General features: G+C 33.0%; 1 protein-coding gene across 6 annotated transcripts in view; it reads right to left on the reverse strand.

Moving 5' to 3' along the window:
• Window positions 1-14585, reverse strand: part of ADGRL3 (adhesion G protein-coupled receptor L3) — an 846510-nt gene that overhangs the window by 462384 nt on the left and 369541 nt on the right. For all 6 annotated transcript variants that reach the window (XM_057547223.1, XM_057547222.1, XM_057547220.1 and 3 more), the window contains one exon: window positions 7989-8202. In XM_057547223.1, the coding sequence (XP_057403206.1) occupies window positions 7989-8202 (214 nt within the window). The remainder of the gene's footprint in view (window positions 1-7988; window positions 8203-14585) is intronic.

Below are 14585 nucleotides of genomic sequence, written 5' to 3' on the forward strand. Positions count from 1 at the left end.
GATTCTATATACAAAACAGACTCACAGAATTAGAACTCAAACTTATGGTTACAAGGGGAAAGGGGGGAATAAATTAGGAGTATGGGATTAACAGATACAACCTACTCTACATAAAATAGATGAGCAACAAGGATTTACTGTATAACGCAGGGAACAATATTCTATATAATAACTTACAGTAGAAAAATAATCGGAAAAAAAAATATATATATATAACTGAATCACTTTGCTGTACACCTAAAACTAACACAATATTGTAAATTAACTACACTCCAATTTAAAAAAAGAGGAAAAAAAGTATTCTTAGTGTCTTAGAAGAAGAAAAAAGAGCACAGTAAAAAAATCACAGGCTTTGTGCTCAAAGAGAGCAGGTATGTTTGCACCATCATACAGTAAGTTAAGTAATTGCAGGTAAATTTCTTAACTCTGTGTAACTTAGCCTCCTCATCAGTAAAACAAAAACTGAAAGGCAAAGTACTTCAAAAGCCACTGCCCCAATATCCTCAGCAATCTTTAAAATCATTGTAATGATAGAGAAACTGAGGTATTTATTCTGAATATCTGCTACATATCACTGTAAATTATTTTCCTCCAGAGTCCAGTGACATCCCATTAATCAGTGACAGAATTTATGTTCATAATCTGCTTAGTTCTTTTCCATTTGCATTTAAACTATACTCAAGATAATTGCTTCAGTGTTTTTATCCTATATTCTCTAATTTTCAGAAACTACTTATGTTTCTTCTCTTGGTAATATCTTCTAAGCACTTCACACAAGATGTCAAGTTCTACACAGTGACCACAGAGTATAAAATTTCTAAAAAGCTAGAGGTGGGAAAACGATTATGATTATCATTTACTATGAATGAAAAAAAGTGATTCTTATGTTTTATAAATCTATGAGAAACAGGGCAAATTCCAGGTAAACCTATCATTCTCATTCTACCTGTATTTCTAGGTTCTTTCTAGGTTTATTTTGTTTAGTTTGTTTGCCAATGCATTTATTAATGGCTACAAGCATTGGAATTACCATTAATACTGCTAAATTAAAAAGAACTCAGAAAATTTAAAGAATGCCTGGAAACAAAGAGTACCCAAAACTTCTTAAACTCTGTCTTTACAAGGTTGACTCTTTTTAAACAAGAAAATTGACATCAACAATACATTAAATTGAAAAATATTTTTCCCAGTATACATACTTATAAATTTAGTTCTTCCAACATATGTGTGTTTAGAATAATATCATGGCAGAGCTCTCCCTCCCCTCCTACAAAATCATACACTTAACCTGTGCAGTACTTTTTATTTAAAAATTAGCTATTCTAAGTTTCTACTGTTTTAATCATTTCATTTTTAATTTAAGGAGGTTTTCATAATTTTATGAAAATTATGAGTGTCTGAACAGAAAATTATGTTAGTAATTTTCAGGCAATGAGTCTAATTCTCATTTGATTCTGTATTAGCAGGGGCTACTCTATAACATGCAGATATTCTTCCCTTCAAAAATAATTCACTCATAGAAAATGTCTAGATGATTTTAAAGCAAATAGAATGAGTATTATGCAATGTAAAAACAATGAAAACACAACATAAATCACTAATTTTCAGCCAATAAGTAGAAATGAAAAAATAGTTGTGTTTGATGAATCATCGATTTTCCTAAGTTTTTGTCTCATGACCTTTTTAACTCTCAAAATAACTGATTCTCTAAGACTATCAGTTTATACGAGATATAGCTATCAATATTTATCATATTAGAAATTAAGATAACTGAGATATTTTTAAAAGTACACTGTTGCTACTGCCTTGATCCCTGCTAAGATGCCCACAGTTACCTACCACTGCTTTTGCACCATCGGTGCCTATGTCAAATACAATGAAAATGGCAAATTTTATGTCAGAATTTTTATGAAAATAGTTTGGACCCTGTGGAATCCCAAGTAAGGACTCAGGGATTCCACGTTTCCATGAACAGTGCTTAGAAAATGGCTGCACAAAGGGTTAATACTCCCCAAGACCTGTAAGAGACAGCCAACACAACTCCCTTTAACTTTTATCCTAAGCTATCCTGAAATACTTGAATCGTTTACTAACTTTTTGAATTTCAAACTACACATACATAACATATAATTTCATTCAAAATTAAGTTAATATTAGTAAAGATTACTAGGAAGCATTTTAGTAGAATATTATCAAATATGTATTCTCAGAATCAAAATGGGACAAAATATTAGAGAAGAAGAGATAAATGCCTTCCAGATAGAAACTTTCCAGTTTCTTCTTTTTCTCTACATTTGGGCTTTGGGAATGGGAGTTTTCTTCCTTCCTTCCTTCATTTCCTTCCCTCCTTTTTTTCCTTCTGTTTCTATGCCTATCTGTTCTTTTGTTCATTTTACTGCATTAGAATATGGATTCAATGGGAAAGTCCCTGATACGCGGGATTGTTTTTGATCTGTTATAATTCATAAGAGAAATACAAGACATGATGTAATTAATCTGTCAAGGAAACAAAGGAGAATACTCAAATTGAAAAACTCATGTCTACATACACAGTTATTGCAGAACATTTATTCAGCAATGTACATACAAAAACCGCCACTGGCGTTTCTTCTTCTACTGCTACTGAAAGAGTTGTTAACTTCACCAGGATTAAACACAACAAAAACAAAGGCCTTTTTGTATACTGTAAAATCCCCTGCAGTGATACTGATATAAACTGAAACATAACTTTTCCAGAAAGGTGAGAAACAATTCTCCCTCCCCTGCCTCTTTTTCTTTTTTTTTTCTTTTTCGCATGTTCTTGATGTGACTATGACATGTGAAAATGTAATATTGCTAAAATGGTGCTGGAAGATTAAAAGTAAAACTTAAATCACTCATTTAATCAGAAAAAAATTACTCCTACTTTATACATTTAACATCTCTCCTTGACAGAAAACTCTAAAGAGGGTACTTTTTAAATGTGTAGATTCATGATCTTTGATTCTAACATAATTCAAAAGGCAAGCAACATATTTATGTCCATGCCTCCAGGAATAACTGCTAGTATTTCTTTGATACCATCCCCACTGAAACACCCACTAAATCTAACTTGACTTCAAATATTCAGGTTTTAGCTTAAAAAGTAATGCATGAAGGATGGACACAAAGACAGAAAATAGACTAGTCATTGCATGGGGTGGAGGAGATGGGGATTAACAACAATGGGTGTGAAGAATCTTACTGTGGTGATGTAAATGATCTAAAACTGACTTATGGTGATGATTGTATCACTTGGTAAATTTACTAAAAAAAAAAAAAAAAATCATTGTACACTCGAAATGGGTGAATTTGACATATAAAAATGCTTCAATAAAGTAATATTTAAAACTGAATACACTGAATGAGAGAAGCTAGACACCAAAAAGCATATACTATATGAATCCATTTATTTAAATTACAAAATGTGCAAAACTAATTTAAGATGATAGAAGTCCCAATAGCAGCAATTCTTGGTTGAGGGGAGTATGGCTGGTACAAAGCACAAGGTGGGGTGTCTGAAGTACCCTTAACGTTCTGTCTTCACTTGGTTGTTGTTAGATAAGCTTGGTTTGTGAAAATTCACTGAGTTGTACACTTATCATGTGTGCAATTTTCAGTATATATATACCTCAATAAATCACTGTACTTCATATACATATATACATGCTTGTTCAAAATTCCTTTTCAACTAAAAAAATATGGGCAACTCTATGCAGAATAAGGCTGTTATGCCACATGTTTAAAATATTTGTCATAAAAAGCTGGCATGAAGATATCATTACATATGATATTCAAACTTCCCACATTTAGATGGAATCTATGTCCAATTTATAAGAAGGACTCCATTCGGAGCTTTTTTTTTTTAATTAAATTTATTTATTTATTTATTTATGGCTGTGTTGGGTCTTTGTTTCTGTGCGAGGGCTTTCTCCAGTTGTGGCAAGCAGGGGCCACTCTTCATCGCGGTGCGCGGGCCTCTCACTATCGCGGCCTCCCTTGTTGCGGAGCACAGGCTCCAGACGCGCAGGCTCAGTAATTGTGGCTCACGGGCCCAGTTGCTCCGTGGCATGTGGGATCTTCCCAGACCAGTGTTCGAACCCGGGTCCCCTGCACTGGCAAGCAGATTCTCAACCACTGCGCCACCAGGGAAGTCCCCCATTCAGAGCTTTTAATGACAAGGGAATAGCATCCAAGCTAGTCTATCATCGAATTGTCAAGGTGTGCTGGGTCTATAGGGATGGATGATGGTGGAGGGCTGGCTTCAGGCACGTTTGGAAGAGGGCCTAGAGAGAGTAAGCTGTGCACAGCAGACACCAATAAGCTTGTGAAGCCATGACAGAAAAGGATGGGTGAAGGGTTACTGAAGAGAAGCTGTTTCCCACGATCTTTTTTGGCGTTCATCCACTTATATATCTAATATCACTTTGGTCTCTTCCGGTTCCACTAACGCTGCAATCCTTCAAGGACGAGCCTAACACTTTCTCTTCAGTGAATACTCCCTAATATCATCTAGGTAAAAGAGTATTCCTTCTTGTTTTGAATTCTTCAATAAATGTAACTGAGATGAAAATAAATTACTGAACAAATGATATAGCTATTTGTTTATTATTGGCCAAAAAACTACAGTTTTGTGGACAGGAACCAGGCCAGAATTATTTAACCACCAAACTGCAGAGTAGTTGTCATAGTGAACTGCATATCATGGACTTTCAGGTATTGGTGGAATTAATAAATGCAAGTTTTATCAACTATACTTCAATAAAAAAAATTGAACAGAAAAAAATGCAAGTATTTCCATTAATAGCTGCAGAAAGCATAAACACCTCAGCTGCATTAAAAATGTAAAATTTCTGTAGTTATCAGTTGCCAACAGTCATTTTCACATTTATATTCAAAACCTATATGTACTATCTTTTTAAACTTTTAAGTATATAAATATAAAGTAAAAAGAAACAAAAATGACTCAGAACATAAAGTTAATAAAGTTTTTAAATGGCATGACAAAATTGGACAGTGTATTTCTAAAAATACACATATATTTGATTTGATTTGAAATATATATATTTGGTTTGATTTGAAATATATATATATACATATATTTGATTATTACATATTAAAAGTTAGTTTTAGGTAAGATAAACAGAAAGTCTGCCCTTTAGAAGCCTACAATTTACTTTACACAAGGGAACTGTCTAAAATATGATACTACACATTTATTGTTTGGATGCAAAAATGATGGATGTAGATGATAACAGGTGAGTGGCCTCAGAAGTTCTGAGAAGGATAAATAAATGTGTTCTAGTAGTATAATGAAAAAGTCTTCTGGTAGTATAATGAAAAAAGTAAAGCACAGAACACTCAGAGAAATTGGGGACAGAATGGCATGAGAACACACTTAGATTTGAGAACACCAGGCTCAATCTGAAAGGCAGTGAGGAAACTGGCTTCTCTAGAGCAGATATCAGATTGCATAGTTCTAATGGGGAAAAAAAATGTGGAAATCACATGTCATAACCTTTTTGATTCAAGTCCCCAATTTTTCACACCTAACATGTTAGTATACAGTTTTATTTATGCATTCATTCAACGTGTATTCAAACATCTGCATGAATAACATTTCACGTCTGTCCTTGCCTGTGACATCTGTCTAGTTTATGAGGCTGAAGTAAGTTAGGAAGCGTTTTTAACAAGGTTATGCAAAGACACACAAATAATTTTTTGAGTTTAGTGATAATCCTCCCATGTAGAAACATGCTTAAAAATTTTAGACTGACATAATGTCTTTCTAGAAGTTTAAATGAAAGAAAACAGAATAATCTAAAACACCTTTTAGAAAAGATTTTTTCTACTATTATTTTAATTCAAACACATTATTTAAACTGTTGACATCATAATTACTATGATGTGCCCATATCATAATTAGTAATTATGAACATTATTTAACACGCTATCATTGGCGTGACAGTGAGAGTTCATTATAAAGCAGCTTAAGTGGACGTGATCATCCCATACCTTGGTAGCTTACAAAATGGGACCAGATTTCTTCTCTCCATTTATTTTGGACAAGTGTAAATGTAGTACATTTAATGGCCTAAATACAAGCAACAAACTTGCCTCCATGGAGAATCAACCACAGCTATTTTAACTGACAATTCTTAGTTGAGAACCCCCCAGGAAGGCTTCTACAAATGATTTACTCAGGGTGCTTAAAGCGATTTTACTCTGCAGATTTGCCACTTTACATATGCATCCCGTATAATTCAGTAGCTCCAGAGGATCCATTGTAACTGTTTTGCAATAATTATAAGATTAAGGGCTTATTTTGGGAGCCATTAATAATATCAATGAAAGGATTAAGACAATTTTGGTGAAAATCATATAGAGATCAAAGAGCTAGTGAAGTTAATGCTTCTGCTACATTTTAAATGAAAACCTAATCACAGAAAAGCAGAAAATCCTCCTCAACCCACTTCCCGAATGGATTCTGAAGAATCCTGTGTTTGGTTTTCTGACTGAAACAAATAAAATAACAATTTAGTCATGGTGCCCATTCCATACTACTTATGGAATAACCACTCCTGAAAGATGATTATAACACCTACAGGCAACGAAATGATTAGACTTCTTTTAGGTATAACATCAGAGAATTTAGCCATAGTTGGAGGTATGTCAATATATAACAACAAGAGACAACAAGAAGAACCAAATGCAACCAAACTTATATCAAATGGAATCGCTAATTTTAAAATTTTATTTCTCATTAACACTCACCTTAGCATGAGCCAGCATTTTAGAAATAGACAAATAAAAACTCTCAGATTTGCCCAGAGACCACTATCCTTCAAGTATACCTCAGATGCTCTGATCATCAAAATCCTGGCATGTGATAATTTCTTTGAATAATTTATATGACAGAAATTTATAAAAATATTGACTATCAATGTAGATACCAGAATTTTAAGTATCAAGAAGGTTAAAAATAAGGCAGGCTTTCTTAAGTACAAGAAAGATAATCCTTAAAATCCACTGTATTTGCTTTTATAATTCAATTTATTTTTACATATGCTTGATTTCCCCCATATTTTAAGAAGTCCTTAAACAAAAGAAAGAAATGCCTAAATAGAAATCCTAATGAAAAACAAATTTACTAAGTAAATCATTTATTGATTAAGTTTTTAAAAATTACTTTGTGAGCAAGTAGTCAGAAAGTATGAAGGCTTATCGTAAATGAATGACTCTGTCACTGATTTCTGAGAAATCATAATAACAGTGAACAAATATTTGAGATATATTTAATATTTAACTAATTTATCAAGAAATTTTAATATAAACTTTCTATACTATAGATTCTAATTGACCAGTCTCTTTAGAATTGAAGATTTTCTTTTACTTATCCAGTGATATGCTATGGTACTTTATATTATTTTACTATGGTAATATTTCAGATAGATTAACTGTATTAAATAAATTAATTTATATATTAGATATCAAAGTAACATTTTTTATTGTTTTCCAAGGCCAAATAATCATTAATCAATAGTCTTTATTATATTTTGATTAATAGTTATAAAATTGCCTCTGAATTTAAATTTTACTTTTTCCCACACTAATGGAAATCATTGTTAGCGGTAAAATAATTTTTCTGTAATTTCTGGAGAAAATTACATAATTCTGTTTATGAAAACTGAAAAATAAATTTAGTTTCTCAACTAATGAACTCAGTTCTAGAGAACACAGAATAGAACACATGAAACAAAAAATAATCTAATACATTCTAATATTTTCCAAATGCCATTTGCAATTTCTAGCACTAGCATTTTAGTGATATGGGGAATAGTTTGATATTGAAAAAGTAGTTCAAAGTATCCTAAAGTACACAATTTTGTGTGTACCTATGCTCAATATGTCACACAGATGCATGTTGAGAGTTTATATTAAATGCACAAAGAAAATTAGAAATATCATACCTTTGAGACATAATCTTATAGGCATCAGGCAGATAGCATCGTATATTCTCCATCTGAGCAGGGTCAGAGTCACAAATTTTGTCATCAGTCCTCCCATAGTTGGCGCTTTCAATCATGATGACATCTGTTCCTGGACAGCGGAGCTCTATGGGGTAGCTCTCACAGGAGAGCTCTCTGCGGACCACAGCCATCGGAATTGGGGCACGGCTGAAAGCTACCAGGAGGAGGAAGGAAGAAAAATAAGTCATCTTTGTTACATAGAAAGGAAAAGTACCCATTTCTCACATACTAATATAAAGGAATAAAGCAGTTACAATTCATAATTTTAACTAAAAGTAGACTATCTCTCACTTCAGTAACTTGACAGAATTTTTAACAATCTAGCTATAACAATTATTTCTTAGAAACCTAATCTCACAGGTATTTTTCTTATAAATGGAACAAAGCACTCTGGATTTTCTAAAACACTGGCTGGTATGTGAGGTAAAGACTATATAGAAATATCATGCAGTTTGTAAAACAAGATTCTCAGATTAACCTCAGGAATACTGTGTGTATTTGTTTTGTTTTTTAATAGAAACCATGAACAACAACAACAAAAAATGTACTGCTCTTGAGTTTATATATACTTGTTTAAATAATCTATTTCAATTTTGAAACAGTTTCATTGTTTCAGGTAATAACATAATCAGTATATTTTTTGAGTTAATTATAGAAATAGTGAATGTTCTTTAAGAAAATAGAGATTTTTAAGGAGACAAATTAAATTTTCCTTCAGCTCCCTTCCCACATCTTTCCCCCAATGTCAAGAGGTAAGCAGGTAACAATGTGGTGACTTTTCTATTAGAACTGTCAACAGAAAAAAAAAAAAAACACTGTATATTTCTTCCCATCCCTCTTTTAATTTTACTTAAGTAACTTTTAATCAGGTAGTATCGCACTACACACATTGTTTCATATCTTGATTTATTTTACTTATTAATTTAACAATATATGGTGGAAATCTTTTCATTCCTATGTTGTATCCCTCATTTTTAATGGCTACATTACATATACATATAAAACATTATTTAATTGGTCTTATGTTAATAGGCACTTAGAAATGATTGACATGTATACACTGATGTGTATTAAATGGATGACTAAAAAGAACCTGCATATAAAAAAATAAATAAAATAAAATTCAAAAATTCAAAAAAAAAGAAATGTCCCAGTGTTTTTGTGTCATAATACTGCAAGAAGTATAAACCTCCCTGTGTACCTTGGCTATAATATTTTAGAAAAAATATAACTATCCAAATATATTTTATGGTATATGTTAATAAATGAAATTGATGAAGGCATAAATATATTTGAAATTTGGCAAATATCAACAACTAGATGTCCAAAAAGCTTAATACAAATGTACACTTATACCAGCAGTACTTTCCTCTTCAAAACTACGCATTACCAATTCCTTTATATTTTGCCAATGTGATAGACAAAGAATGATATAACATCCTTAATTTTCACCACTTTATACAATTAAATATATTTCCATATGTTTCTTGACCCTTCATCTTTTTTTTTTATTATACATTGTTATTGTAAAAGTTCTTTGGATAGAAGAAATTTGAAAAGTTGTCCTTTATACTTGTGGCAAATATGTTTTTCTAGTTTGTTGTTTGGTTTCATATGTTTGCTGAACATAGATATTTCATTTTTATACAGCAAACTGTCTATCTTTTCACTTCAGATTTAACAGTTTCACAATCCAAGACTGAATATAATCAGTACATTATTGGAAGACAGTCAAATGTTTAATTGTAAAAATTCAACAAGTCTTCTTTTAAAAGCACATAAATGAAATTCTTAAATGCTTTACCAACCAGCTAGTAAGTTGATTTTCACATAAGAGAATTAATTATACAGATGAATACATGACAGCTATAAATTTGCATTGATAGTTGATTAACTCACTAATGTTGGCACATACATAAAAATGTATTTAAATAAATACATTCACCTTTTCTTATGGCTTTTTTAGTAAGCATGAAATGTGGAAAGCAAAGGAGGGAGGAGAGAAGCAAGAAAGTGTAAAAAGAGTGGGAATAGGGAAAAAGAGATTTTATTACTATAAATATTTTCACTTGAAACTCTACAGAAAATATTGATTTGGTTTATGAAACCATACCTATTATTTCAAAATAGAAAATGACATTAGTTTCTACCCCGTTTCTATATCATTTTGGAAAAACTATACATGTACCAAAGACCCCACGCATAACTGCTGAATAGGTCACTCAAGCCGCACTGCACAGTTAATTCCATTCTGGTTGTCATTCAACATCTTTCTTGTTTTGTCCTCAATCCCCCTCAAACACAGACAGACAGATACACACACGCAAACACACACACATGAATCTAGCACATCCACAGCACTGATCAAAGAGAGTTAACACAGAGATTGGTGGTAATATTTTTTTTAATAAATTTATTTTATTTATTTTATTTTTGGCTGCATTGGGTCTTCGTTGCTGCAAGTGGGCTTTCTCTAGTTGTGGTGAGCGGGGACTACTCTTCGTTGTGGTGCACAGGCTTCTCATTGCGGTGGCTTCTCTTGTTGAAGGGCACAGGCTTTAGAGCGTAGGCTCAGTAGTTGTGGCGCACAGGCATAGTTGCTCCGCAGCATGTGGGATCTTCTCGGACCAGGGCTCGAACCCATGTCCCCTGCATTGGCAGGTAGATTCTTAACCACTGCGCCACCAGGGAAGCCCAGTAACAATATTTTTAAAGTTTGTTCTTGAGTCAACATTTTGACAGGGTAGTCTCACAATAGACACTGAATTTCTGAAATGTGTGTTTCTATGGTTCCTAAAATATATGTATTTATCTATCATTTAGAAATTAGATGGCTGTTTAAACATGAAGTCCTTTTTAATACTCAGATTCTATTTTAATGGAAAAAGACATTTTCATTACTGTATATAGCATTTTAAGTAATAAAATCATTGAACAATAAAAATGTTCCAATTTGGGAATCCAGTTTCACAATTTCAATCAGTTTAAATAGAATAGAAATTTTTTGCTTACTTTTTTTATAAAATGTTCTTGAAATCAGAATTTTTCAGAATGTTTTACAGTAAACTTTTGAGCATTTGCTGAGACAATTTTTTTCTTAACTTTGGTATAGCCATTTTTTAAAAATCACATTGAAACTGCTTCCAAACATTGAGTTGATCTTGCTATATTTTGTTAACCTAACCAATTAAGTCATATTGTTAAAAAAAACAAGTTAATTTAACAAAGAAACAAAAATAAGCAAATAATAAAGTCAAAGCATTGTTTGACTAAGTGGACAATTTGGTTGATTAAACTCATCAGTCAACTTTGCTAAAACGCGTACACAGACATAGCTTTAATCTGGGTCTTAACTGTCAAAAACATGATTTAGAACCAGACAGTGGCAAAGTCAACGAAAATGTGGAGGGCAAATTTCCCATGTATCTCTTTTGAGCTTATAAGGATTATTCAAAAGTTATAGATATGGAAATTTTTACAGGGTACCAGGGTTGATTTGTGGATGCTTTCTTCCATTTAACATATAATTGCATTAGTATCAGTAACTCAGTGATAAATTGCATTCCTGAATAATGGATGCTTTGTTTAAAGGAATGTATTACTGGAAACTATTCTATAACATTATCTAATTAGCTACTTAAATTATTTTAATTACATTGCTAAATGCTTTAATCAGGAACTAAAGTCCAATGGAAAAATATGCTTAAGTTAAAAGATTTTTGTTGTTGTTTTGTCTTTCTTACCATTCAGTTATCATGCTAACAATGGAGAGACTTTGGTTACCAGAGAAAAAACTAAGACACGGAAAATGTCAACAATTCAATGCAAGTTAGCCAGTGAAACAGTCTATTGTATTTTGTATCAGGATAATATTGCACTGGGAACTGTGAAGTGGCTATGGAAAAATAATATGGGGAAAAGATGGCATATTCTTGAGGTCCTTCTCATTTTCATACCATGAATTAATTTGTTGTAACAAAGAACAGAGTGTCACTTATTAGGTGTGTAACAGACATTGGCTGAATAAATTGGAAAAGCTTCAGATGTGAAATCTAGAAGACTTCTGTTAAGATGCTGCACTTTGGAACTACCCACTGACCACGGGACTAAGAGGACGCAAATGAAACTAAGCTTCTCTGCTAACGACGTCCAGAACCTCAGGAATTGCCCAAGTTCCATGTCGAACACATCCCTAATTAAAAGTGCTCCTGACCAAGGATTAAACAACAGGAGAATTAGCTCCCGGTTCTTGCTCACTTGTTTCTGCACAAATCACTCTTATTCTTCCTTTTCTGAGACCTCAGCCAATCTGTTGTTAAAACTTCTTGTTTTTTTGTTACTCTCTTCTTGGGCTTTCCTACTGCAATCCTGCTTGGTGACTTTTGACTCAAAATGCTTTAAATTCTTGATGAATGTGGGTTATGATAACTAAAGATACCAGTCTAAAGACAGGGTGAGGGCGGGAGCAGGGTGCTAAAAGCTGATGACCAAAGAGTCAATTGATTCCTCCTGGACTCAAGGACAGGGGTCAGAGATTTGCTAGGATGACCCTAGGGCTTTACAGGGTAGCATTCAAAGAAGGGAGTGCTACTTGAGACATAGGATTTTAGGACAAAGGATATCAATAAGTAAAAGACTAAACACAGATTAAGAGGTAAGCAGCCAGTTAGTTGGTTGAGGGCATTAACCCAGTATAATTAATTAAGTTTTTAAACATGTTGAATTTAAGGTGTCAGGATAACACTCAGGAATGTTTAATTTTCATTTGGGTTCATGAGTCTAGAATGTATGAGTAGACTATAGGCTAAAACCATGGTAATAACATTAAGTAGCTGAAGAGGGTAGATGTAGAGGAGAATAAATGCAGATGGTGGAGTATCAGTAGCCACTGAAGAAATGTAGAAGAGTGTACTACTTAGTTGCTGGACATATATATATATAACATAAAGAAAAGCACCGTGTATCTATTTAAGGAAGATTTTCATTTAGATTTTCACTAAATGGACAATATGCCTGCCACTACTACTTAGTTTCAGGACAGATGAATCAAGTACTTATATATATCTCTCCCTGGGCCAAGCCTTCAATGCACTGTTCAAATCTGGTTTTTCCATGGATTGTTCTCCATATTCAATGATCCACTCAAAAATATACGGTGCAGTCTATTCTCCATTAGGCAGAAACTAAAATCTTCAGCCTGCCCTATGTGTGTGTTTGTTGTGATATTAAAAACTATTAGCAATACAGCTTATATTTTTATTTATTTTTCATTTCCTTACTTTTATACTTTGTTTACCCCAAATCCCATGTATTAAGTAAAATTAAATTTACTAAGAAAAAATTTTAAGCATAGATAAGAAGATGCAAATTAAAAGGCTATTTTGTAGCAGTAAAGATAAAACAGTTGCTTTAAATGGGTAATGACAGAGAACATATTTGACTTATGTTTAGGGACAAAAAAATTACATGATTTGATGATTGGTTGAACATGAAGGGTAAAAGTGAGGTACAAGGATGACTACCAGGTTTCTGGCATAAGCAAGTGATTAGATTGTAGTGCCATGAACAAAATCTAGTAGGAAGTTGAATACAGGTCAGTGATTTAGAAGAGAGATCTTTATAAATTTGAGATTTGTAAGGTAGTACTCAAACCAGAGCAGTAGATAAGATAACCCATGGAGGGAGAAAGATTTTATTAAACATGTCCACGTGGCAGTTTTAAAATACGTTCATAATTCTTTGCTACTTCTCCATTTTTTTTCCCTTTCCTCTTGAATGTGGGCTTTACTTAGTGACTCACTTCTAATGGACACAGCCTGGTAAAAGTGTGTGATTTCCAAGAGTAGTTCATTAACATGACATTGCAGCTTTAACCTCTCTTGAATCACTCACTTTATACAAAGCCGGTCACCAAATCTTGAGCACATTCAAGCAGCCCCAAGGAGAGGTCCAGAAAAGGAACTGAACACTATGCTGACAGCCAGAATGAACTTGCAAGGCAGGCAAGTGAGGCATCTTGGAGGCTGACCCTCCAGCCACAAGAAACCCTTCCTTTGGGTAACTACAACCCTATGAGAGACCTGGAGCCAGAACCAGCAAAGTAAACTATTCCCAGATTCCTAACCTAAAGAAACCGCAGAAGGTAATAAACATTTACTGTTTTAAGCCACTAAGTTTTGGGCTATATATTACTAACACAGTGCAGAATCTATTCTGAAGGAATGTTTAAAGAGTGGACATTGAAACTGTTGGACGACACTGAAGAATTACCAAATCAATAAAAGAAAAATACTATGAATGACCCACACAGATAGTCTAATATTACCATCCTTTGCTTAAACATAGTTTGGGCCATTAATTTAAAAAATATAACATTTCATATATATATAATTTATTATACACATATTTTATATTATGCATTATATATAATACATAAATAAACCAGTTTCAGCACTAAAAACAGATTACTAATAGGTGCTAAGTTTTTTTTTGCCCCCTGTATCCCAATGATCATAAGAAGGGGAAAAAAAGGCTCTT

This window comes from Balaenoptera acutorostrata, chromosome 5, assembly GCF_949987535.1.
Source record: "Balaenoptera acutorostrata chromosome 5, mBalAcu1.1, whole genome shotgun sequence".
Lineage (NCBI taxonomy): Eukaryota > Metazoa > Chordata > Mammalia > Artiodactyla > Balaenopteridae > Balaenoptera > Balaenoptera acutorostrata.